Source organism: Pelodiscus sinensis, chromosome 2 (assembly GCF_052426305.1).
Source record: "Pelodiscus sinensis isolate ZL-2025 chromosome 2, ASM5242630v1, whole genome shotgun sequence".
Lineage (NCBI taxonomy): Eukaryota > Metazoa > Chordata > Testudines > Trionychidae > Pelodiscus > Pelodiscus sinensis.
This window is the reverse complement of record NC_143053.1, coordinates 212,257,060-212,284,256: the sequence shown is the minus strand read 5'-3', so window position 1 is coordinate 212,284,256 and position 27,197 is coordinate 212,257,060. Positions and strand designations below refer to the sequence as shown.

Genomic DNA, 27,197 nt, shown 5'->3' with positions numbered 1-27,197 from the left:
GAAGGAGCATGGCAGAAAGGGATCTAGGGGTCATAGTGGACCACAAGTTGAATATGAGTCAACAGTGTGATGCTGTTGCAAAAAAAGCAAATATGATTCTAGGTTGTATCAACAGGTGTGTTGTAAGCAAAACTTGTGAAGTCATTCTGCTGCTCTACTCTGCACTAGTTAGGCCTCAGCTGGTGTACTGTGTCCAGTTCTGGGCGCCACATTTCAAGAAAGATGTGGAGAAATTGGAAAGGGTACAGAGAAGAGCGACAAGAATGATTAAAGGTTTAGAGAACATGATCTATGAAGCCAGGCTTCATGAACTGGGCTTGTTTAGTTTGGAAAAAAGAAGATTAAGGGGGGACATGATAGCGGTTTTCAAATATCTAAAAGGGTGTCACAAGGAGGAAGGAGAAAATTTGTTCCTCTTGGTTACTGAGGACAGGACAAGGAGTAATGGGCTTAAAGTGCAGCAGGGGAGGTTTAGATTGGACATTAGGAAAAAATTCCTGTCAGGGTGGTCAAATATTGGAATAAATTGCCAAGGGAGGAGGTGGAATCTCCCTCTCTGGAGATATTTAAGAACAGGTTGGATAGACATCTGTCAGGGATGGTGTAGACGGAGTTTGGTCCTGCCTTGAGGGCGGGGGGCTGGACTCGATGATCTCTTGAGGTCCCTTCCAGTCCTATTATTCTATGACTGAAGCTATCTAATAGAGTGAATGACATTACAAAAATGAGTATTTGATAACTGACTTAAGCAGACCCTGAACTATTAATAGTAAGCAATAAAACATTCCCACGACAAAGCCATTCCTTACTGGTGCTCTATCGATCTTGACCCGTTAGTGCTAATTACGAGTTTTAAGTGAAAATTAAAGACCAGATCTTGCCCTCTGCTTTCTGTGTTATCTAGACCTGGGAGGATAAACACCCAAATACCAGCAGATATCTGAAGATACTCCCTATGGGAAGGGTAAAGAGGAGACTAGCAGTAGGTGGTTGGGCAAATTTACTCAATTTTTAACTTCTCCAGAACAACCAGTCCCCTGGAAAATATACATATGTACTAGTTTAGATTGGATTCAAACAAGGAAGGATTCTTAGATTAAATAGTTGGGGTTTAAACCGACCCATAGTCACCTTTGTGATCTACAGAGCGGCCCAATCCTTAGGGGAGGATTGGAAGGACTGAGCCTGCCAGAATTCATTAGGGTTTTTGGTTAATCCTGGTAAGCTTATTAGCAGATGTTGGGTTTTGGGTTTTTTTTTAACTCCTATAATTCTACACCACTGTACTTGCACAAAATTCATATGTTATGGAGAAATTTTTTTCTGCAGAAAATACATTCTGCCAAAAAGATGCTGTAGTTACCGCTTTTGCCCATGAGAGGCCATTGTGGCATCAGATCAGAGAGCAGCCCCAGCTGTGGATAGGGAATAGGAAGAGACTACCTTCCTCACCATATCCCTGTGGGGCCAGGTCAGAGGCATGGGAGGCTGCTGGAGGGTCACAGAGTAGGGTTCAGAAGGGCTAGTGAGGGTAACAGACTGGGACAGGGCTGGATGGGAGGATATAGGGAGGGATAGGGGGGAAGGAAGTGGAGGGAGAAAGGGGTGGCTTAGTGGGGATGGTTCTGCCTCTTCAGTGCATTATTTGAACCTAAGGTTGAAATCCCAGAATCCAGGTGTTACATTTCAGGGTGACTGCAGGTGTATTTCCCCTCTATAATTCAACAAAAGCTCACACACTGTATTTCCAGCTCCCCAGCCATTTTCTTTCTGTGGAATACAGTTCAGGACTATACATTTAGAAGAACCTTCATTTACTATAAAGTAACATACTTTTTTTGGGGGGGGGGGGAGTGCTGATCCCCACATATAGTTGTGTGCAACTGACAAGCAGTACTTAAGTAGGAGAATACAAGGAGGGAGAATGCAGAGCCCTTTGCAGGACTGCTGTCCTAAAAGAAAAACCAGCAGAGGCATCCTGTACTAGAACACACGGTCTCGTTTGTGAAGATGGAACTCCATATATTTGCTTTTCAAATGTCAGGAAGAGTCGCTTCCTAAAATGATGCCACTGATGTCATTTATATTCTTGTAGAATGAGGCCTTACCTATGGTGGGCACCCATGTGGCCCCAGAGCACCCCATCTGCCTTCTTCCCCCATGTGCCTCTCAGCTCTGAGGCACCAGAGCCCCGCACTTGCCTGTTCCTTCCAATTCCCTCAGCACGCAAGAGGCACATGGGAGAGGGGGGGAAGAGAGGCCATGGGGCTGTAGGTAGAACCCCAATGAGCTGTTGTGGCCACTAAGGTGAAGGAGGGCTACTCATGCAGCCCACCCATTATTTGTGGCTGCTCATCCCTGCCTTACCCACTAAAGAGGAGGAAGATATGACAGCAGACGGTAGAGTGTTAGGATATAGATATTCAAGCATGTCTGTAAAGGCCTATGTAAGAACAAAGTCTGTCTGAGGCTTTGTTCTTAAGCAAAGACTTTTCATAGAATAGAATCATAGAATACTAGGATTGGAAGGGACCTCGAGAGGTCATGGAGTCCAGTCCCCTGCCCTCATGGCAGGACCAACTACTGACTAGACCATCCCTGATAGACATTTATCTAACCTACTCTTAAATATCTCCAGTGATGGAGATTCCATAACCTGCCTGGGCAATTTATTCCAGTGTTTGACCACCCTGACAGTTAGAAACTTTTTCCTAATGTCAAACCTAAACCTCCCTTACTGCAGTTTAAGCCCATTGCTTCTTGTTCTATCCTCAGAGGCCAAGATGAACAAGTTTTCTCCCTCCTCCTCCTGACACCCTTTTAGATACCTGAAAACAGCTATCCTGTCCCCCCCCTCAATCTTCTCTTTTCTAAACTAAAACCCAATTCTTTCAGCCTTCCCTCATAGGTCATGTTCTCTAGACCTTTAATCATTCTTGTTGCTCTTCTCTGGACCCTCTCCAATTTCTCCACATCTTTCTTGAAATGTGGTGCCCAGAACTGGACACAATACTCCAAGGATATGTCTACACTGGCAGCTTTTTGTGCAAGAACATCTTGCACAAGGGTTCTTGTGCAAGAAGTCTTGCGCAAGAAAACATCCACACTGCCATGTGTGAGCTGTGCTTTTGCGCAAGTGCCCATGGCAGTGTGGATGCTCTCTTGCGCAAGAAAGCTCTGATGGACATTTTATCTATAGGGCTTTCTTGTGCAAGGAATCCCTGCCCAGCGTCCACATTGCCCTCTTGCGCAAGAGCTCCTGCAAGAGGACTTACACCTGTTAAAAGGAGCATAGCTCTTGTGCAAGAAGCACTTTTACCACACAGTACTGTAAATTTCCTTGTGCAAGAGCGGGCGAGCAGTGTGGACGCTCTGCAGATTCTTGCGCAATAATGGCCATACTTGCACAAAAAGCCGTGTGTGTAGACATAGCCCAACTGAAGCCTAATCAGCACAGAGTAGAGCAGAAGAATGATTTCTCGTGTCTCACAACACACCTGTTTTTGGTGCTTCCAAACCAGTCCAAAATGTTCATATTGAAATAAGCACATTCCAACAATTTTGGGCTGTTACCCATAGCCAACAGATAAAGTGAAGAGCCTAGAAACAGGTTGATAGCTTTCTGTCTGGCAAGGGCCCACTCCCCCTCTCTACTGTTTACCTGTCTGGTTCTTTGTTTCTGTCTCCAGTAGAATTTTTTTTGCTGGGTTTAAACCAATTAATGTGGTGGGATAATTGGTTAGATAATCATGGTACAATATGTTATGATTGGTTAGTTATGTTTCAGTAGAATGATTTCAGATATACGGTTACCAAATATTGCTATACATATAAGGGACAAACAGGAAGGGAGAAAAGATGGTGAAAAAACACAAGGGGAAAAAGGAAAGGGAACTGGAAACTAACCTCAGTAAACATCCAATTGTTTGCATCTCTGGTCTTTTAAGTATTGCTCTTCTCTGTTCACATGTGGACCAGGAAAGTGGGAATGTGAAGGGATAAGCTGTATAAAAGAATACAGCCTAAGATCCATTTACAGATGTTCTGGGAAGCTATAGTATAACCATGGAAAAGTTCTGGCCTAGAGAGAACATGTCAGGGATTTTCTGATTAGTTATACACTTAGGACTCGTCTACACTGGCCCCTTTTCCGAAGGGGGCATATTAATTTCACAGGTCTTAATAGGGGAAATCCACGGGGGATTTAAATATCCCCCGCGGCATTTAAATAAAAATGTCCGCCGCTTTTTTCCGGCTTTTAGAAAAGCCGGAAAAGAGCGTCTACACTGGCCCCGATCCTCCGGAAAAAAGCCCTTTTCCGGAGGATCTCTTATTCCTACTTCAAAGTATGGAATAAGAGATCCTCCGGAAAAGGGCTTTTTTCCAGAGGATCGGGGCCAGTGTAGACGCTCTTTTCCGGCTTTTCTAAAAGCCGGAAAAAAGCGGCGGACATTTTTATTTAAATGCCGCGGGGGATATTTAAATCCCCCGTGGATTTCCCTATTACGACCTGTGAAATTAACATGCCCCTTTCGGAAAAGGGGCCAGTGTAGATATAGCCTTAGACTTAAAGGCCACAAGCGACCATCAGGATTATATGATCTGACCTCATGCACATTGTAGGCAATAGAACCTTGCCTACCCTCTCCTTTGTAGGTAAAAAGCCAAGGCTTGTTGCATGTTGAGAGAACAAAGCCCCCGCCTTTCCAAAGATGGACACGGTTTCATAAACCCAGGTAAGTGGACAGATTCAAGTAGAATTCTGCATGTACCTGGCGCTGAATGTCAAATGTAGCTGTAATGAGACTTTGTCCTTATGAAATATAGTGCAGGATGGATCCACCATTAGTGCTCTGGCCTAAGGATGTTATCTAGTGGTTAATTTGCTAGTTGAGTAATCAATGGAAATTCCATTGACTACTCGACTAGTAGATAGGCACTTCTTCATTCCTCCTCCACTGGGGCTCTTGTACATTTCAAAGGAGGAAGGTGGATCTCCACGTGCAGCCCGGGGCCAGCGGAAAGTCCTGCTGACTGCGGGCTGCATATGGGCCAGCTTTGAAATGTACAAGAGTCCCCGGTGGGGGCTCTTGTGCATTTCAAAGTGGAAGTGCCCTCATGGAGCCTTAGGTCAGCGGGGGACTTAAGTGACCCCAAACTCCATGCTGTGCTGCCAATTTGAAATGCCCTGAGGAGCCTGGGGTCAGCTGGGGACTCCCCAGCTGACTCCGGGCTCTGCACAGTGCAGGATTAGCTGTGCAGCGCTGCTGCTTTGAAGTACTCCCTCTTAGAGGTAGCAAACGGGCAGGCGGAATCAACTAGTCCTTAACATCCTTACTCTGGACTCAACTACCCTTTTAGCTCAGGTGATGGCCACAAGGAATACAACTTTTATCAATAAGATACCAAGAACTTGTGGCTAATGGTTTCAAGGCTTCATGAGTGGCCACAATTTAACGTTTAGCTCCCAGTGAGGGGTAGGCTTCCTTACTAGCAGGAAGGTTCTGATTAGACCTTTCAAGAATCTGTTATGTTATTAATTTTAATTAACAGCACAGCTTTTAATGATGATTATATGATTTGATTAGTGAGATGAAGGGGCAAACTGAGTGAGTGAAGAAAAAAAGCAGTCTTTCAAAACATTTATTTTCCTGCTACCTAAAATGAAAATACTGCAAATGTTTAAACATACCTTTTGCAGCTGGAAAGTAGCTATAAAAATGGGCAAATATTTTAGTCGGTACGCAGCACTAACAAAATATGGGAAAAGTTGAATGAGGCCTTTTCATCATAGACACACTTTAACAAGGTTTGATAGCCAAAATACTGATTAACAACAAGCCACTGAAGCTATGAATTGGGGAGCAGACTATACAAAAAGTCCAACTTTTTTTCTTATTGAGCATTCATTTCTGAAAACATCTCTACTTAGAACTGAATAATCTTGTTAATTAACAAACTATGTATAACATACTGGTAGGAAAGCTTGCACTGCCACTACCTATGTTAATTGCAGGGCCACCTTTAGCAACTAAAAACACATTCTCATGCCTTTTCAGTCCTTGGTGCCTGTGCTTAAATTGCCAACAGTGCAGGCTGTAGTAGGTTTTCTAAAGGTCAATTCCATTTGCAATTAGCAAAGATAACTAGAAACAATATTTTCAAAATTGTTTATCAACAGTAGTTATTGTGTATCTCATAGGTGCTCTGATTTGTGTTGGAGGGCTACATTTAAAATTACACGAGGCATCAACTGAATGTGATGGATTTAGTTATCATTAAGAAATAGTTATGTTAAAAATACACATTTAATTCAAGTCAGATTTGAGGCTTTATTACAAAGTCAAGGAAAGCAACTGTTTCCAAGACACAAGAACTTTCTATCCAAGCTTAAAGATACTGTTTAAAGCTACAGCCCATAGAACTAGGGTGGGGAACCTCTCTCAACTGGGGGTCACTGACCTACAGAAAAATCAGCCAGGAGCTACACGCAAGTGAGAAAAAAAGTTCCCTACCTCTGCCATAGAATGTCTTACTTTCAAATATACATTTCTGGCTAACTAAATATCATACAGAACACCTGATACATAGGGCATGAGTGGAAGCATACTAAAACTTATAGACTGGTTCTTTTTTTTTTAAACCAGAAGCCAATTTTGTTTGTTAAAACATTCCTCTGGATACACAAACATATCTAAAATGATGAAAAGCAACCAAAAATATTTTGTCTTACTGAAAAGATCTCAATTCCAACAAAACTACATTTTTCATTGGCTGCACTTTGGACTGCTGGTAAAGACGCAAGTACCAAATCAATAGTCAGTAGTGCCATGCTACAGCGTCCAGTTCAAACAACAAACATATCTTGAGCACCTCTGCTGAAAATAATTTCAGCCTCTGTGCTCAATAATAAGATTACACCATGGAGTTACTGTCCACTTTCAAGCTGTAAGGTATGTGCCAAGAAAAGTCAATCATTCTTTGTTACACCAAATGGAATGTATTCAGGAAATTCGTGGATAATTTTCAGTGCTTCATTGTAAAGCACTAGATCTGAAAGAGAGAGAAAGTGTGTAAGACATTTTGTGACAAACAGATTAAAATGCTAACTAGCCCAGAAGGGACGTAAATATCTTGTCACGTTACTGGATTTTGTGGGGAGCAGCCAGATCACTGCGGCACCCCGGGGGGGGGGGGGGGGGAGGGTGTTTGCTCCAAAAGTTGGTACAAAGTCCCTGCTGGGGACTCTTGTACATTTCAAAGCTGGTATGTCCGTGTCAGCCTGGAGCCACTGGGAAGTCCCACTGATTCTGGGGTCCATGTGGGTGCTTCCGCTTTGAAATGTGTAAGTGCCTCCCTGATGGCCCTGGGCTGCACGTGGAGTTCCACATTCCTCCTCTGAAATGTACAAGACCCCAGTGGCTCTTTAGCTTAAATTTCCTTGCATAAGGACATTAACATTACTATATTTTTATCTTTTTACTTTCTTTTCTGTTCAAGGTTCTGAAATTAAGACTGGCTATTTACACCAGCCGTTCCTAATCATCCGGACATGGACAGCAGGCTCTTGGGGCTGAGGCACAGCACTCTTGCCACTGCTGTTGGGAGTGGCGTGTCCTGATCTGCCTCTCAACCAGCCAGCCCCAGGATAGAGCAGGGTCTCTTCCTGGCCACAGAAGAGCACTTTCCTGCATGGCAGGAGGGCTGCACGGAGCTGCTCCACACAGCCCTCCAGTTATGCAGGGAAGTGCTCTTCCACAGCTGTAAGGAGATGTTGCACCATATGGCCCTTCTGCAGCATAGGGAAGTGCTCTTCCACGGCCAGAGGAGACTCTGCCCTGCCCTGGTTGGCTGAGAGGTGGGGCAGGACACACCTCTCCCAGCAGCTGGGGCAGAAGGGGAGGCAGTGGGAAGTGTATCCCAGCCATGGCTAGGTGAAAGGGGTGGGGCAGGCACTAGTAGCTCCAGGGGCAGGGCTAGTGCTGGAAAGCTCTGGAAGCTGAGCTAACAGTCGGGGAGGATATGAGGCAGGGCTCTGGGGACAGGGCTAACACTGGGGGCTGGCACTGTGGGAGGCTCTGGGAGGGTTGGGTGCAGTGAGGCTCTGCAAACAGGGCGCTGGCATTGAGGCGTTGGGGTGTAGGGGAATCTGGGGTCAGTGGCTGGTGCTGAGTGTTCTGGGGCTTTTGGCAGACAGGCAACGTTTTACCTGCATCTTCATCATGTGCAAAATGAATATGCAAATAAAATGTTACAGGTCCACCAAAAGTTTGTGAATGAGTTTGCTGGTCCCTGGTATCAAAAAAGTTGGGAACCACTGACTTACACAACCTCCATGCTAAGTCTAAGTCTGTATCCTGCAGGCAATATTCCCTCTTATCTTTTCCATATATGTAAAGTTTATTTCCATCAATGTACAGAATTTTTTTATGTGCACTGAGGCAAGTGCTCCGCCAGTAAAAACAAAAACCTTGCAACGGGCACTCTGCTAACCAGCTGGGCGACACATGAATTAGGAATGTTACATTTCGATTAATCAGCTAATCGAGTGGTTAATAGAATTTCTATTGACTACTTGATTAGTTGATAAGGGGGGGAATGCTCACTGTCCCACTCCCTTTGAAATGTACAGGAGCCGCCGCCGGCTCCAGTACATTTCAAAGGGAGAGACGCAGCAGCAACTTGTGCTAGCAGGAGGAAAGCTTTCCTCCCTGTCACAGGTTCCCCTCTGTGTCTCTTCCTTTGAAATGTACAAGAGCCATCTGCAGTTGGGATCAGCTGGAGTGGGACTGTTTCAATCCCCACTTGTGCCATTTCCCTGCTGCCCTCTGCCTCCCCGTGGAGATGGTGCTGGAGGGAGCCAGCTTTTAAGCTGGCTCCTTCCATCACTGGTTTCTGCCTCCCCCACTTGCTGCCTCTCTCTGATAAAGGCAGCAAGGCAGGGAAATGACAAGTCAAGTTCCTACTCGACAAGCATTTGCTTATCGGGTAGTTGACTGGTCTAATTTGAATGTCTCCTCAACAACTGCACAAGCACCCAGTTGACAAGGAACAATGGTTGCATGTAATTGAATTTTTTTCATTAATTCTGGAAGAAAGATCTTGCATTGCATGGAAGCCTCTATATCAAAAGCATTGATTTCTGGAAGAAGCTTGTGCGTGGAGCTCTTTCCTACACATTCACCACACTGGGAACTACCAGACAGACCTGACTCATGAGAGAGGATTAGCAGACATGCTCCTTCTTTCACTGAGGACATTTTTAAAATCTAAAAAATTATGTAAATTTCTTGTAAGGCATATCTTACTTACCAAAAGCACTTTTATCTTCTCTGAACTGGACATATGACATACACATGATGGTTGCCTGATTTGTAACTCTTCCCACCACTTCAATGACACCAGAGAGCTCTTCATCTAACTAGTGAACATACAGACATTAAAGTCACCAGATATTTACTATTTTCAGCACATCATTGTTACACATCCAGCTAATTTAAGAAACAATGTTTATGATAATTTGTCTGTCCCATTTCACACAATACGGTACTGAAAAATAATTATACAACCTAATTAGTGATTTAAAAGATATACTGCTTTATTACCAAGAAAGAATTCAGTACTGTCTGAAAGAAATAGAAAATGACTAAAAACTGAAGGCAACACATTAATAGCATGTCCAATTGTGACATTTAGTAAAACAGGGGAAGCTGGGCAGGTTATGTCCTTTTCAATACAGCTGAGTCACACTACAGAATAATGCAAGGTGCAGGTCAGTGCCGGCTTCCCAGCAGTGCACCAGAAGAAGAGTTCTCGTACTGAGTGCACTTTACGGTTGCAGCAGACTTTTCTCCAGATTGTGAAGGAAGTGATCCCCACAAGTTTCAGCCATATTTGCCTATACAGGAGCACACTGATCACTCAATGTATCCATTATGTTTAGGCACCTAATAATTAGTTGTTTAAGCTCAAGTAATGAAATTTAAAAAAAAAATTATTAAAAAGATTGGCAATGCAAAGTAAAGTGCTTTAAGCCATTTAATTGTTCCTATAAGCACTTCTTTATATATATATATATTAGAGTTATAGTACAATAGGAAATAAAAGAATATATCAATTGCTTGTGTACGTATATTAAGACGCATTCAGCAGTCTCTGCACTTAGTTTGTTATTTTAGATCATAAAGCCCGAAGTACAGATTTTTAAAGCTTGTCTAAATGGCAGTGAAATTAAGATAATGAAAACTAGAAGCTTTGGGTAGACAATTATATCATAGTCATGATCTCTTTTACAGAAAATCATGGAATCATCACTCAACTGCAGTGTCAGACACTGGTATCTTCAATCTTTCTGGAATGACATGATAGGAAGCCTTTTTAGAGTACGTCTACACAGCAGCATTATTTCAGAATATCTGACATTATTCTGAAATGACATAGTGCGCATCTACACAACAAGCCTTTATTTCAAAATAATGTTGAGCCGAGTTCTTACTCTGACTCCTGGTAACCCTCATTTCACAAGGAGTAAGGGAAGTCGAAGGAATAATGTTCTTCCTTTGACTTCCTGCTGTTTAGACAGCATCAAAAGCAGAATTAAGCTATTTCGACTTAAGCTACACAATTGATCTAGCTGAAGTTGTGTAGCTTAATTTGACATTAGCCCTGCAGTGTAGATGTACCCATAAGGACCCTCCTAAAAGATCAAGGCAGAGCATAGATAATCTTGCAGGAAAATATTATTCCAGCAAGCGAAAGGCAGGATGGAAGCCAATGTAATTTCCACACTAATTCTGTTGATCATTTATTTTGGAAGAATCTAGTTAAGCCACAGAAATAGAATTTACTCACCGTAAACAATATTTCATCGTAAAAATATGGAAGGTCCTTTTGGAATTAAGACACCTTGTGTTCATCAAGGAAAATATACATAACACCTAAACTTTTTAAATTAGGTTTAAAACAAAACAAAACCAACAAAGTAAGTCCTACTGACTGAAACTTAGTGGAATACCTCTTAGATACATGAGGAGTGTTCTAAGAGGTAGATGATGAAAGCTCATCTCAAAGACAGTGAGCATAGACTGTACAGTAGATTCTAGTAAAGATTAAATATACTAACGCCCAAAGTTGACAAGCAGGCGAGAAAAAGGTGAGTAAGGGAAAAGTAAAAGTAGTAATAAATTGGAATACATTATGCAGGAAAATTAGTAAAAGTGCAAATGGCTACAGTGGGACAATTCAGAGAAGCCAGTCACTAGTGCGGCTGAGAGAGAAACCAGACTTTTGAACAGAATTCAGACAGATGAATGAACCCAATACAAATTTGTTAATTTCAGTACTAGCGGGGGCGGGGGCGGGGTGGGTGAGGCTTGGTCAAGGGGACAGTTTAAGTGAGGAAGAGGCAGCATGGGGAGAAATATAGTTTAGAATGGGAGAGTTACAAAGGAGGAGAACAAAGCCAACAAGAGGAATTGACAAAAGCTAAACAAAACTAAGCCCAAATAAAACACACACACACACACACCTCAACACAAAAAAGCAAAGGTTTCCAAGAAAGAGTAGGCTCCTGAAGTCTAGGGATTCTCAAACTTTATTGTACTGACCCTGTTCTGACAACAAATTATTTCATGGCCCTAAGAGGGCGGACTGAAGCCTGAGACCACCTAAGACAAATTGCCTGGGTGCAGGGCCTCACTGCTCTGGGGAGCCAAAGCTAAAACTTAAGGGCTTCAGCCCCATGCAGGTCTTGCAATCTGAGTCCCACTGCCTTGGGGACTGGTCACCATATTGAAAGGGAGTCTGGATGCAGAGTTTGAGAGCCATTGGCTTTAGGTATTTATTGACCTTTCAGTACATGATCAGGAAGAGGGGGCTGACACAAAGGTAACTTCCAAAATGACACTTAAACTTACAGGCTCAGTCAGTTCAACAGTTGTATTTTTTCCTTCTCCATCCGAAAGAATGAAAAGTTTCCCAGATGGGTGAATCTAGAAAGAGATTATTAAGTCCTTAATACATAACTTCAAACTATCAAAGCAAATTTCTTCTGAATTATAACTTGACTCTGAACTGCATGAGATACTTTGTCTTCTCATGTATGTAAACTGAATTATTCCCTATCAGCTTAAATATTTAAGATAACATTCTTTATTTTTTCCAACTCCTTCCTATCTGTTAGAATGGCTACTTAAAAAAGCATCACTTGTTTTAGCTAATTGCAGGCTCTGTCTACATCAGTGGTCTCAAACCTTTTTAAGCATGAGATCACTTTTTTAATTTAAATGCAATTTAGGATCTACCTCAAACCCAAATACCCTTGTCTCTCCTTCTAGACCCCCACCTCTGCTCACTCTATCCTCCCTCCCCCATCCTTCCTCCCTTTCCCCAGGCAGAGGGTTGGGGTGTAGGCTCTGGTCTTGGGTTAAGGGATTTGGAGTGTGAGAGGGGCTCTGAGCTAAGCCTGGGGCAGGGAGCTGAAGTGCAAGAGGGGGTTTATGACTGGGGCAGAGGTTCATTATGCAGGCTCCAGCTGGACACTGATTACCACAGGTGGCTTTTAGGTGGTGCTTTACACTCCTTTAACATGGCTATTCTCTAAAGACAGGTTTCACACAACACCACGGGTAAAAAATTGTGACAAAATTAAGCCTAGCACATTCAACCATAATGCTGAAAGCAAACAAGCCACAGGGAAAGACTCATTTGTGCAGATAGAGTGAGGAAAACAGTCTATTTGGCTCTACTTGCCAGGTGCAAGGGATGAGACTGTGTAAATACTGTGGCATTAGGCAAATATAAACTCCCTGCAACTCATTTTTAAGGATTCATTGGATCCAAATGCGCTGGTGTCCCCGACCTATGATAGCATCAGCACCTGGCGGAGGCAGCGTAGACAGCCAGCAAGCACCCAATGCAGACCGCAGCAGACCCCAGGAGGCTGGAGCTGCCCTGGGCGGGGACACCGGGGTAGAAATGCGGAGCGGAGCTACTCTGGGCGCTGGGTCTGACACACCTCGGGCCAGGACCCTTGGTAGAGCCTGGCCCGGTGCTGCCGGGCTCCAGAGAGCAGCTCCCCAGCAAGGGCTGTGAGGGAACCCAAAGCCGCCCGCTGCGAGCCAGGGGAGCCGCGCAGCCCGGGGCCACATGCTGCTCTCCCGCGGCGGCCGATAGCCCCGCAGCTCCTGGACCTCGGCACCGCGCCCCGGGGACACCCAGGGAGGCAGCGGGCTCCAGACCGTCCGGCCTGGGGAGTGAGAGGAAGCAGCCAGCGGCGGGGACAGGACCTGGCCGGAGTCGGGGGTCCCGCTACCTTCTCCACGCGGCCCACGAAGCAGACGGGCTGCCCGAGATGCTGCGCTAAGTGACTGGTGCCGATGCGCGGCCGCGGCCCCTCGTGCACGTCCCCCATGTGGAGCGGCGCCCTCACGCGCTCCTCGGATGGCCACGGCAGCGCCCCTAGAACGGCGGGAAAGCAGCACTTCCGGCCCCCGAGCCCCGCAGTCACCCTGGCAACATCGGCGGCTTCGAGGCGGGTCTTCCTCCCAGGCAGCCAATCGAACGGGACAAAATGCGGTACCGGTGCCCTGCTGACGCTGACGTAGTCAAACGGTGTTTCTTACTGCGTACGGAACCGAGGGCGCTGCCAGTGCACCGGTCTCACTGGGGAGTGGCGGCCGCTGGGAGAGCGATCCCGGTAGCGCGAGCGGCGGGGTCGGGCGGCGCCGAGGCTCGGTCGGGGAGAGCGACTGCGCGGTGAGTGAGCGGCGCGGGCTGAGCCTCCCTGTCGCAGTCCCCGGCTCTGCGGGGGGGGCTCTGTATCTCCCCGCCCGGAGCGCTGACGGCGGGGCTGCCCCGTCCCTAACTTGCCCCTTCTGAGCGGAGCCCTGGCGCGGACAGGCCGTGGGCCCCTGTCGGTGGAGAAGGGCTGTGCGAGGCCGCTTGCTCCTTGGCTGCGCTTAGCGCTCATGCTTTAAGGTAAGGTGACTGCAGTCGCTCAGGGGTGTGAATAAGCCCGCGCCGGGCGGTGTGATTATGCCGGGATAAGCAGCGGCTATAACTCCACTTTTTTGGGGGGAACGTATCTTGGACTTGCATCGAGGATGGGCTGTACCTCAGTTCCACTCTGGGTCATTCATGCTTAAATTTGACACTTTACCAATGGACCTTAACAAAGATGCTAACTACCTTACCCGTTACAAAGCTAGCGTTCCCAATTATCACCCCAATAGTCTCGTACACTAACCTCCTCCCAACCCCCCCTTCTAAAATCTTATTTGTCAATTTTATATTTGTTCACTTTTTTTATTGTATCCCTTTGGTATATATGGTCATGCTAATTTTCTTCCACAATTTGATCTGAGGAAGTGGGTCTGGCCCACGAAAGCTCATCATCTAATAAACCATCTTGTTAGTCTTTAACGTGCTGCATAGCCCTGTCTTTTGTTTCTGGGTCACCTGTAACTCTTTCAAGGCTGGTAATCTTCTGGCCTCTGCTGTCTGTCCTCTGGAAGCAGCAATCAGCTCTAGGACCTGTTGGAGCCTCAGCCCAGCTGGCTTGTGGGTCCTAGTACTTCAGGGAGAATACCTAAGGAACCTGCAGCACATATCTACTCTTGTTGGAGCTAGAGCATGCCCAGCAGGAGTGAGGCAGTGTGGCTTCCTCAGCTGGCTAAGTGGTTAATCTTTCTGACCAGTGTGGAGTAGGTACACCCTGTCACAATATTCTTTGTTCTTAGTGTACTTAAACTTTCTGAGAGTCTTTGTGAAGGACCTTCACTAAAGACCAGAGCGGTGCCACTCAGAACGGTGTGGGGCAGCCACCTCAGGCTCCATGGTTTGGGGAGGTCCCACAGTGCTTCCTCAACTGTCCTATGGATGTGACCCAGGATATTACTGGAGGGGCCGGGCATGGGGTGGCAGCAGGGGTCCGGTCAAAATAAAATAATTGAAGCTGCAGTGGATGGGTAAAACAGGCTTCTGGTTCTGTGGATTGGGTTGGAAAGTGTGGGAGCTGCTAGGAGGGAGTACACATAGAAAGTCATAATTATCACTGTCAGGGATGATAACCCAAAACTTTTTGGGGGGTTAGGGGCTGCTGACTAGGGATGTTAAATTTAGTTTAATCAACTAGTTGATGGATTTTCCGTTGATTAGTCAATGAGCTGGGGAGCCGCAACGGGGTTAGCTCCTGGGGCTGAGAGCTAACCCTGCTGCGATTCTGCTTTTTAAATGTATTAAGAGTCTGCAAGCTCTTAATACATTTAAAAGGCTGAAACACAGTGTGTGTGTGGGGGGGGGGCGGGGGGAGGCAGGCATGCCAACTGATTCCTGGCTTGCACAGGGTCACCCTCTGCTGCACACCAGCCTTAAATGTAAAAAGGCTAGAGCACAGCAGGGGACCCAGTGTGAGCCGGAAATCAGCTGTCCTGACTTGTGCCAGGTCCTCCCAGCTGCACTATTGATTTTTAAATGTATTAAGAGCTGTCAGGGGCTCATTTAAAAAAGAGAGGCACAGCTCTGGGATTGGGTGCGAGCAGGGAATCAGTTGATTCCTGGCTTGCGCCCCTGCCTCTCCTGTTGTCCACGGAGATGGTGCTGGGGGGAACAGTCTTTTAAGCCGGCTCCCCCCAGCTCCAGCTCCCCCTACCTTGCTGCCTCTGATAGAGGAAGCAGAAAGGGGGGAAGCAACTAGTCGAGAGACTAGATGACTATCGGATAAGCAAGAGATTATCAGGTAGTCGACTAGTCACTTATATCTCTACCACTGACCCATAGAAAAATCAGTTGGGGAGGAACGCACGCAAATGAGAAGCAAAAACAAAACAGTAAACCAAGTCCTCCCTGACGTGGCCCCTCAATTGAGGAGAAAAACACTCCCCTCGTGCACCAGAGCCATGCTAATAAATTTTGTGTGCTCCAACCCTGCAGTAGGAAAGCAGAGCTGAGGGGCTGGAGTGCCAACATGGGCTCCCCAATGCTGAGGGGGAGGGACCATTAGCCCCATGGGTCGTATCCAAGCAAGCCCATGGCTGCATCCAGCTCCTGGGCCTCAGGTTCCCCACCCATACAATATGTAATAAAGTAAATAAAAATACTGTCTAGTCAGTAACATTTCTCTTAGAACTGCATTTACCAAACTATGGGCCATGGCCCAGTACCGGGCCGCGGGGGAAAAAAAATACCAGGCCTCAGTGTAGCTGCCAGGAGGGGAGCAGGGCAGGGTGGGCTGGGAGGAGGTAGGGGTGTGTGTGTGGGGGGGGGGGGGAAACCTGCTGCCGGGAAGCAGGGTTGGGACAGCAGGGCTGTCCAGCGGAGGTCAGGGCAGGCGGGCGGCCGGATGGTGGAAGCAGGGTTTGGGGCAGCAGGGCTGTCTGGCGGAGATCAGGGCAGGCGGGTGGCCAGCGGAAGCAGGGTTGGGGGCAGTGGGGCTGTCCCGCGGTGATGGGGGGTGGGCAGCGGAACCAGGGCTTGCTGGGGGGAAGGGGGGAGATGGCTGGGGGAGATCGGGAGAACCAGCCACCAGAAGCAGGGCTGGACAGGGCCAGTGGGGCTGGTTGGTGGGGGGGGGGGGGGGGAAACCGGCCTCCGGAAGCAGGGCTGGACGGGGGAGATAGAGAGAAGATGAGGCGTTGGGGAGCAAATTGGCCGGCGGGAAGTGGGACTGACCCGGGCACATGAGTGTGTCCAGCCCCAGTAATTCCGATTTGCCCCCACCCCGCCCACATACCCTCCCTCAAGTAGTTGCGAACTGCCTGGCTGGTAGACACACTCACGCAGCGTGAGCACATCTACCAGCCAGGCAGTTCGCAGCTATGGACTGATATACCTAATAATAATAAAACTTACCTAATTAGAAAATACCAGACATTTTATATGTCTGGTATTTTCTCAATTTGGTTCCCAGACAGAACCCTCAAATACCGAGCTGTCTGGTACAAAACTGGACATCTGGCAACCCTACCCCTCCTTGCACCCTCCCTCCTAAGCAGATACCTTCCCACCAATCTGCTTCTGCTCCCGCCTCCTGGCGTGCCCATGTGGCGCCGGGTCCCCTAAACCCTGGCCCAGGCTGGGCGGAGGATACAATTGGGTGAAACACTGAACATTTATTCATTTTTAATTCTTTTTTTATATGCGTTTATATTTTTGGACTGCAAAAAACAGTACAGGCAGTCCCCGGGTTACGTACAAGATAGGGACTGTAGGTTTGTTCTTAAGTTGAATTTGTATGTAAGTCGGAACTGGTACATATTGTAGGGGAAACTCTAGCCAAACATTTCTCCAGAGCTCAGTTTTATTCTCCCACACCTCACTTCTCTCAGTTCTTTATTCTCAAGCTGAGGTGTCTGCTGAGAAGAGCCGCTCCGCGTCTCCCTGGTCTGCTGGGGGGGGGGGGGGGGCGCTAGCTTTGCGTCTCCCTGGTCTGCTGGGGGGAAGCAGCTAGTGCGGGGGTTGCCTCACCCCGTTTGTAAGTAGGGATCCGATGTAAGTCGGATCCATGTAACCCGGGGACTGCCTGTACTGAAAAAAAAAACAAGTTCCAACTAAAGTAAAACGTTTGGGGGAAACTGATCTAGCCAGCTATCTATCCATCTTATGGTCCGTTTGTCCAATCTGTATTCCCTTAACTTGCTGGCAAGAATATTGTGGGTGACCGTATCAAAAGCTTTGCTAACACTGGCACTGGGGGCTTTAGGAGGACCAGAAACAACTTATTTGAATATTCATCATTTGCTTAATGAATATGCAAACAAATGTTACCAGTCCTCCAAAAGCTCGTGAATGGATTTATTGGTCCCCGTGTCAAAAAGTTTGGGAACCCCTGTCTTGGAATATATAGTACAAAAGAATAAACGGATCCATTTTAAAATTATTTCTTTACTCTTTTTCCTGAGACTTAGCTCTTGTGTAGAATGATTGGCTCTGGTTCTGTGTTCTCGTATGCTGATGCAACTCAATTAACTATAAGGGAATTACGTCTGTATACGTGGAACGGAGACTCTGGCCTAGTAATTCCTCTGATATTTAACCACAGTTTAAAAGCCAAGGCTATATTTTACCCCGTGGGCAATAGCATCCCAGAATGACTGCTTCATGTAAAATATTTCATGATCTGATTTGATAGTTACAGCCAAAATTCAGAAATAACAGAAAACTATTATCTGCGCTGAAAAAATGAAAGAGCGAAAGGCCTTGAGTTGAATTCTGTTGCTCTGATCACATAGTTTCTACACACACCGTCTTCACCTGACATGTTACATATTTATGTGCGTGATGGACACCTGACAATATGATGGAGGATCAAGTTGACTAATGATAATACAGTGCTCTGGCGAGATAGTAAAGTTTCCGTATGCTTGTACTGAGTTCAGGTTGTAAGTCAGAATGTCAACCGCTAGCCTTAAAGTTGTACCATTTGACAGGTCCGCTACTTTTAGATTTGTTCAGAATCAACTAAAATAGTATACATTCTGTTCAGAATGAGTTTGAGGCATCATCTGGTGGCAGAAGAGAACAATCTCAATAAACTTTAGAATAAAATGTAAACTACTGTGCTTGAAAAATCACTGAAGTACATGTTGGGAAAAGTTATTGTTGGGTCAAACCATGGTTAACTGAAAAGATATTTGCCCTTCCAGGAAGATAGTGCAGAGTGAAAGGACGAGTTTGAAGATGGAAGAATGTCAGGGAGATTTAACGAATTGATCTAGGGATGTTAAATTGTGGGTAATAGACTAATCAAATAGTCAATGCATGTTGCATCGACTAGTTGATAGGGCATCTCTGCCTTTGAAGTGTAGCAACAGCAGTAGGGCTGTTGCTACACTTCTAAGGCGAAAATGCCACATGGAGCCAGGGATCAGTTGGGGAATCCCCAGCTGACCTTGGGCTCCATGCAGTGCTGCCACTTTGAAATGCTGTCGCTGAAGACTGGAGTCAGGCTCTTTGCAGCATTTCGAAGTGGAAGCGCCTCACGGAGCCCAGCTTCATGTGGCGCAGCTGCTTTGGAATGCTGGGAGGAGCCTGACGCTAGGCTCCCATAGTGCATTGCAAAGCAGTAGTGCCACGTGGAGCCCTGGGGTCTGGCCCCAGGCTCCACGCAGCACTGCCACTTTGAAGTACTCCCTCTTTTCACTCCCTACCCCTCCACGCTTCCTCTTGCTGAAAGAGGTAGCAAAGGGGGGAGGCGACTAGTCAACAAGCTTGTCGACTATCCGATAAACATTTGTATTAGTTGACTCGTCCTTCACATTCCTAAATCGATCAGACAGATTCCAAGGCAGACTGGATGAATGAATAGATAAGGGCAGAATGGATGACTCGTGAGAACTGTAAAGAGAGCATAAGTTTTTTTTTTTTTTTTTTTTTTTAATTGTTAGTCATTTTACTAAAAGGTTTTTCCTTGCAATCCAACATAAAATCAATTCACCAGAGCTGCTGCTTATCATAGGGAGTGGGGGAATGGATATTTTTACTGGAACTCCACCTTCCAAGAAGGAAAAAATACATTTCTATTGGATTCCTACACCTCAACATGGAATATAGTTTACATATAACCCAATGTTAACTTTTCTGTGTTGTTAGTAATGCAGAAAACATTGAATTAATACCTTATATAATTTGTGAGCTGGTAGCTTGATTAAAAGTTAAATAAAGACAGACTATCTATACTTTTCACAAAAGATAAGAGAACATTTTAGATATTTGGCTGGCAGAAAAGGTCAAAAACATTTTCTGTCATAAATCTAAGCCAGGCTGTTTCCCAGAAAAAAATAAATAGTTCAAATGAGTGTAATTCTGTGACAACTTCTAGTTTGGATTTAAAATTTTGGAGAGGTTCCCTCATGAACCTTTTGTTACATCACAAAATAAGTTTTATTAGTGTTTTCAGAATGCATTAAATCTTCAGGCAGTGTATTAAATAAAAACTTTTGGAATGATCTAAAGCTCCATTATAATGATTACCGATGTGAAGATCTATCCAGGACCCAATTTTGTATATAACTATAGTGGTTATTAAAACTTGTGGAGGTTGCAATTTTCCAACCTACAAGCATGTCTAATTGTCGTGTGTTAAACATGAAAGAATGGCCAAGAACAATCACTCTATATCAGTGGTCTCCAATCAGTAGATCGGGATCCACCGGTAGATCTTGGAGCCTCTAAGAGGTGATCCTGACTGGTTTGGCCAGGAAGCTATCAAGTGCTGGCACTTCAGTTGCCCCTCCACCCACTGTCATCCTGTTCCTGCATTGGAGCTGCCCCCCCGCCCCTCCCAGGAGCTGTGGAGAGTGTGGAAGAGAGAAGAGTGGGGGTGCTGATATCAGAGTGTCCTCCCCCCCCACCCTTTCTCCACACAGAGGGAAAGGGATGGAGGCAGCTTGGCAATGCAAATCTGTCACTCACACACATTGTGTGTGTGTCTGGCATTCTCACAAATACACACATTGTCCTTCACTCTCCTTCCCTGACCCAACACATACATTGGGGATTGTTGTTACTACTTGTACTGCTTGCAAAGTGGATTACTTCTGGGTATTGACTGGTCTGTGCATTTCATAATTGTCAATTCTCTTTTATGCTTACATTTAATTCTTTGAGTAGTGAGTTCTAAAAGGCTGAATCAGCTGTGGCTGGAGTAATTATCCCTGTGGCAATTGCTGCTCCTGGAAGTGGCTGACATGTTCTTGCAGCCCCTGAGAGAGGCAGAGCAGGGAGTCTCCACATGCTGTCCTTGCCTGCAGACACTTCTCCTGCAGCTCCCATTGATCAGTAATGGGGAGTCGTGGCTAGTAGAAGCTGTGTGCCTGTAAATGAGGGAGCAACACATGGTGCCATTGCTGTACATGTCAGTTGCTTTCATGAGTAGTGCAGGGCCAGGGCAAGAGTAAGCCTGCTTTAACCCCACTGCTCCACCACCTGGAAGCCATGTCAGTTAAACAGTGCCCAGCCTGCTTGCTGAACTCATCCCATCCCTGAACCTCCTGCCTGAGACGTGAGTCCCCCTACACTCAAACTCCTTCCCTTTGTACCCTGAAATCCCTCCTGGACCCCAATTCCCCACCCTGGGCTAAGCCTGGAGCCCCTCCCACGCTTCAGAATCCTTGGCCTAACATTAGAGCCTGCACCGCAACCCCCTACACCAGCCTGGTGAAAATGACACGAGAATCTTTTTTTTTTTTTCGTTCCAAATCTAGAGATACCTTTTCAGAGTTTTTAAAGCTAGCTTTTTGGTAACGTTCTAAGTCAAATTGTGTTGCTTCATACTTATTTAACGTTGTTTCCCTTTTAGAGAGAAGCTTGAGGAAAAGAAGATATGTTCAACTTTTTCCGAAAAAGTCAGGACTCTAAGAGGGTGTCCTTGCCAGAAAGAGAAGCAGATGGATTTGTTCTAGTGGGTAAGTGATTCTAAGTTGATACTGTTTTATCAAGTATTTTTATTTTAACAGTATTACTACCATCAGTTCTATTAACTTTTTTTTAAACTACATGAAAAAACAAATGAGGAACAGAAATTGGTCTGTGATTAGTGTGAAATGAGTCAGAACACTAAATGTGCACAATTCTCTTTTTTTCAAACAAGATTACAGCTGCTGATTTCATCTCATATCACGGATCACTGAAGGGGGGGCTAGCTTGTGAATTTTGGAAATGAGCCTGGGCTTTCCTGGAATGGGCAGTAACTCAGGTGGAAGGGGTGGGGGCCAGGAGACTGTGTGCTCCCCTGTCCAGAGACTCTGATTGGCTTGAGGGTGGGGGAGCACATGAATTCTCTGCCTCCTGTCCCGCCAGGTGCGTGTAGCACTTAGAGAGAACTGCCAGTTGTTTTGAACAGCTGGTGGTTCCCTCTGGTGCCACTCACCCCTGGTGGGGTTAGGAGACTTTATACACTCCTTCATCCTTAGGTCTCAGTTGGTCTGGGAGTGGCAGGGGTGCTGCAGGCTGGATCCAGCTCACGGATCTGGTTTTACACATCCCTGAACTAAAGACACACCAAAGGGCTCTCCGCTCCTGGCCCAGCTGCTAACCTGTTGCCTGACAGCCATGAGCCAGGAACATTTTCAATAGCTGCAATTTAAAGGGTTTCTGGCTCTCGTGGCTGCAAGGCAACGCGTTAGCTGTCGGACCAGGAGGAGTTAATCCTTTCAACTACTTCAATTTAAAGGGCTTGTGCCTGCCCGGTGGTTGCCAGGCAACATAGTAGCAGCTGTCTGGCAGGCGTGAGCCCTTTAAACAGAAGCAGTTGAAAGAGTTTGCAGCTACACGCCTTCCTTGCCCCCCGCCCTCCCTTGCCCGCTACTAGCTCATTGCTTGGGTGCCACTGGGGAGGCGTGAGCCCTTTCAACTCCAGCTATTTAAAGGGCTTGCGCCTGCCGGGTGACTGCTACCATGTTGCCTGGCAGCCACTGGGAAGGCGCAAGCCCTTTACATAGCAGGAGTGGAATGGGCTTGTACCTCTCCGGCGGTTCCCAGACAACAATGTGTTAGTGGCAGAGCAGGGCGCTTCTGTGGGCCAGATTATAATGATAAGCGGGCCAGATTCAACCCAGTGACCGTATCTTTTCCCAGCCCTGTCATATATTGTGATGAAAAGAAACATGGGTACTTTAAGCTAAATACTTAGGCTCTTAGCTACATGCCCAATAAAAGAGGAAACATAATGCAGTGTTGCTGAAAAACATGAATAACTTTCAACACTTTGTTCACCCGTCAAAAGAACTCCCTGTAATCTTCCTAAGAAATTTATTTATTATAAACTCAGTTATTACCATAGTCTTCCAAATATTAACCTGGAAATGCTTACATGTTACTATTTACTGCTACACCTTAAATGTAGGAATTGTTTCTTGGAATCTGGCATTTGAGCATTTGGTGGGGAAAAAAAAAAATTAAGCAGTTGTAATGCTGTATTCCCCTAAAATGATTTCTCCCTCCCCCCCCCAGAAATAAAATGGAATTGTGCTCATTTTAATCTATGAATTTGACAAACTTTATTTTAACAAAATCTTTCATGATTGTGTCAGAGGAATTGAATGTGAAAAAATAAAGGTTCTACTATCCCTGTGTTGTAGGGAGGAAACATGCCATTTAATCAGTTAAAAATTAAGATTGATTACTTAAACAGGAATGGGTAGAGGGAGCTGCTCCTGCAGGGCTGAGGCGAGCACCCCTGCCCATGGTGTGCCATGCCAGGCCACATCAGGCCCACCATGGAGCCAGGGCTCTGGCCAGACTGGAGTGATCAGTGAATCTAACCGGTAGGCATCACCCAGTAAGGTGATGCTTACCGGTTAATCATATACATCCCTGTTACATTGCAACTGACTTTTTTATTTTCTTATTTAAATTAATTCCATCCTCATGTAACTCAGTCATTATAAATGTTCTGATGCCATAACTGTCCTGATTTACTAACTTGTTCTTGCCAGAGGTCTTCCACTTCTCTGTTTGAGGCTGATTTTTTTTACATTTACAATAACTGAAATTCTGGCAAAGTATCTAAGAGTTACTTCCATTTGTGCTGATTTTAAGCTTTTCAGAGAGGTTTTGGGTATTAACACTAGAATGATTTGGAAGTTTCATAATGGAAGGCATGTTTTATCAGAAGTATTTAACATCACTTACAGCATAATGGTTTGCATACCAATAGATGTCTGAGATACTTACTTGAAAGGAGACCTGTCCTGGCTGATAACTTTTTTAATTTTGTAATGTCCCATTTAACAGTTGCCTTTCATTAAGTTTATTTCATCTGCTACGGGCCTGTATCCACAATCTTCAGGACCTGCATTTTAAAAAATCCCTTGAAGTAATGCCTATAATATGAGGCAGTCTCAGAGCCAGTGCTAGAATGCCAGGTATGAAGAGCTGTGGGCAGAAGCATCTTACATGTCACACACATGCTGGTGGTGACTGTAATGTTTAAATTTAGTATTTTGTTTGTTTTTTGAACTAACATAGTGATTAACCTTGCAAATTACTTCAAAATAGATTCATATAATTGTTCCTTTCTTTTAAAGGAATGTGCAGTAGTCCTGCAAGTGGAAGGTATCACTCTCTTAGTTGGAAACAGGTAAAAAACATCAACTTCAGGGGAAGGTGCCACAGGATGGATGTCTTATTTAGGAGGCGTTAGCACTTCTACCTCCATGTAACCCAGAACAGCAGCAGTTTAGAAACTTAAGCTATATCTGTGGCTTTACTTCAGTGATTTTTTTTTTCTTTAACATTATTTTTCAGATTTTATGGAAGATACCTCAGAGTTTACAAAGCCTTAAAACCAGTTTTGTATTTTTGTTTGGTCAGTGAAACCCAGATGTTAACCAAGGCATACAAGAGTAAATCTAAGAAATTGAGTCTCTTTACAACTCTTTAGCCAAAGGAAGAAAAAAGTTCTTTCTGTACTGGGGAAAAGAGGAAGAGCTCTAGGGCAAATGTGACACTGTGGTCAGGAGAGTCTTCAGCTAAATTCTGTGGAGGGAAAGAATTCAGTCATGCTCTCATAAAACCTCATTCAGAAGTATTTTTTAAGGAAAAGGTGATCCCACTGCACACATTTATAGAGGGAATTATCCTTTTTTTTTTTTTTTTTTTTTTTTTTTTTTAATGCTTAGAACCACAGATCTGTTGCAACATATACTTAGTCTGCTCATGAGTTGGAGGTAGAGTTTTCAGTCACTGGCTGAAAAGGAATGCCCTATCTCCTAAAGTTCCCTCAGTCTTTTCTGTTTCCACGCAATCGGAGGCTGTGGCCAGCCTTTTCTGTTGCATATTTTTCTGAGGGGAAATTCCAAGTTTGATTTCAATTTTTTAGCATACATTTTGGCTCTGTCTCTCTCAATGTGATCTACATGTCAGAGCTGCGTTTGGCTCTCATCTGCAGGACTTTAGCTGAGGTTCAGTTGCCCAGATAAGTAATCTTTACACAAGATGAAGCGTACCCTAGTAGAAATAGTTGAGTGCAGGATTTTTGTCAGTGCTACAGAGGAGTGAGTGGCAGCCTAGCATAAGCTTTCACCAGACCATGTTGATTGGGTTCAGAGAGAATGAGTTATTGGGAATTGCCAAACAAACCCCATCTCCTTCCCTCATGCTGCCTCCTTGTCTTCTTCCCCACACAACGTTTTCCAAAAGGCCAAACAAAACTATAAAATTGTGGGTGAATGTAAGCTCATGAGTATGATTAGACTCCTTGTTGGGTAATAGAGAGTTTCCATCCCTGTTTTGCCATTACGTTATCTCTCTAGAGGTAAGCACCTTCCACAGGTAGTTGTGGATGAGAGGTTTGTTAACTATCCCATTAAAGTCATCCTCATCACTTATGACCTTGAGGCACGTATGGTGCTTCACAGTCACAAGTCAATTGTGGTTTTTATCTCTGGAGAAAATGTGTGTGAAGTCTATTCTGACTCTGGAACTAACAATATATTTTGTTCCTACAAGTTGTCTTGTGCCAAGAACACGACCCTTCCACACATGCTTCTATATAGCATTAGTCCCTCACAATTAGGGATTTGAACAACTAGTCAACTTTCCAATAAGCAAATAGTCAACATACTAGTTGCTTCCCTCCCATCAGAAAAAGGCAGCAAGGGGAGAAAGAGGAGGGGTGTGTCAAAGCAGCAGTGCCATATGGAGCCTGGGTTCTGCCGCTTTGAAACGCCGTGTGCAGCCTAGGGCCAGCTGGGAGTCTCTAGCTGACCCTGGGCTCCCTGTGGTACTACCACTTTGAAATGCCATGGGGAGCCAGGGCCAGCGGGAGACTGCTTGAGTCCCACGCTGTCCCCATGCTACCAGCAGTGCTTTCGCCTTTGAAGTATAGCAACATCCCTGGAGCTGTTGCCTACACTTCAAAGGCAGAGGCGCCCTTATCGACTAATCGAATAGTTGATGCAAATTGCATAGACTATTTGATTAGCCATTTAATTCAAATTTTACATCCCTACTCACAATAAAACTAAGTGAACACTGAAGGCTCACAGTAAAGAGGGAATGCTAGCAAGTAGCATTCCACATACGTTATTTGGAAGCTGTTCTATACCAGTATTTCTGTTCTCCCTGTTTCATAATACAAGAAAGTGAGCATATTCAGTTTGAATTTGCCACCATGCTATTCAAACTAAGTCTAGGTTTCTTTGGTAGTTGAGCTGACTGTTTGCATTTTCTCTCCCCTTTTCTCCCTCTTCCCCCCTCCGCCTCTGTCATGACTCCTTCCCCACTCTGGTACGATAAACGCAGAAGTGGGGGCCAGCAAGTGTACCCCAAAGCCTTTTCTACCAGGCTTTGGCATAAAACTTCCCTCAATCTTAAAACCCTAGATTTTGGGAATAGAACTTCTGCTGCCACCACCCAAATATTAATAAATAGACCAGGGGAGAGACCATTTGGGAAATCGCACCCCTAAAATAAAAATCAGGGCACACAATTAACCAGTGCTAGGTTAATAAAAAGGAAGGAGAAAGAACTTTTATTATTACAACAATATTCCTGTTGCAAGCATAATGACTAGATGGAAAGGTAACAAAATATACACATGGGCTACATCTACACTGGCACCCTTTTCCAGAAATGCTTAAAATGGAACAGTTTTCTGTTATAAGTATTTCCAGAAAAAGCACGTCTACATTGGCAGGATGCTTTTCTGGAAAAGCACATTGGCGTCCGTGGCCAATGTAGACGCGCTTTTCCTCAAAAAAGCCCCGATTGTCATTTTCGCAATCGGGGCTTTTTTGCAGAAAAGACTACTGTGCTGTCTACACTGGCCCTTTTCTGGAACAGTTTTTCCGGAAAAGGACTTTTGCCCAAATGGGAGCAGCATAGTTTTTCCGGAAAAGCACTGACAATTTACAGTAGATCATCATTTTTTTTCCGGAAAAGCAAGCGGCCAGTGTAGACAGCTGGCAAGTTATTCCGGAAAAGCGGCCGCTTTTCCGGAATAAGTGGCCCAGTGTAGACACAGCCATGGAGAAATTCCATGGGCCTAGAACTTAGTTACAAAGAAAAGCCAAAACATCTTTTAAACAGTGCCCAGACATCAGATCCCATACCCAAACCTTAAAACAATAAAACCTAATGGATTTATCTAAACTTTACCCTACTTACAGAAAGTGAAGAATTGTTTCTTGGGGGGAGAGGCACATCTGTCTGCCTCTCTGTAGCTGCAGAGGAACTCCCAGAGACAAAGGAGGGAAAAA

The 27,197-nt window shown here is 45.2% G+C and overlaps 2 protein-coding genes across 15 annotated transcripts in view; one reads left to right on the top strand and one right to left on the bottom strand.

Annotated features, from left to right (window-relative positions):
- Nucleotides 1–5,629: 5,629 nt before the first annotated feature.
- Nucleotides 5,630–13,448, bottom strand: RPA3 (replication protein A3). The gene is made up of 4 exons (XM_075922323.2): nucleotides 13,313–13,448; nucleotides 11,916–11,990; nucleotides 9,313–9,421; nucleotides 5,630–7,053 (listed from the first exon to the last, which is right to left on the bottom strand). Exons 1-4 carry the CDS (start codon nucleotides 13,409–13,411, stop codon nucleotides 6,971–6,973), a joined length of 366 nt encoding a protein of 121 aa, XP_075778438.1. The 5' UTR covers nucleotides 13,412–13,448; the 3' UTR covers nucleotides 5,630–6,970.
- Nucleotides 13,449–13,597: 149 nt separating this feature from the next.
- UMAD1 (UBAP1-MVB12-associated (UMA) domain containing 1) overlaps nucleotides 13,598–27,197 on the top strand; it is a 164,542-nt gene continuing 150,942 nt past the window's right edge. For 5 of the 14 annotated variants that reach the window (XR_012902038.2, XR_016348964.1, XR_016348965.1 and 2 more), the window contains exons 1-3: nucleotides 13,617–13,755; nucleotides 21,296–21,401; nucleotides 24,024–24,076. Coding sequence is in view for 7 of the 14 variants with exons in the window: in XM_089776697.1 (XP_089632823.1) it covers nucleotides 21,320–21,401; nucleotides 24,024–24,076 (135 nt within the window). In the remaining 7 variants the exon portion in view is untranslated. The other 9 variants (XM_089776694.1, XM_089776693.1, XM_089776691.1 and 6 more) reach the window with 8 other exon arrangements.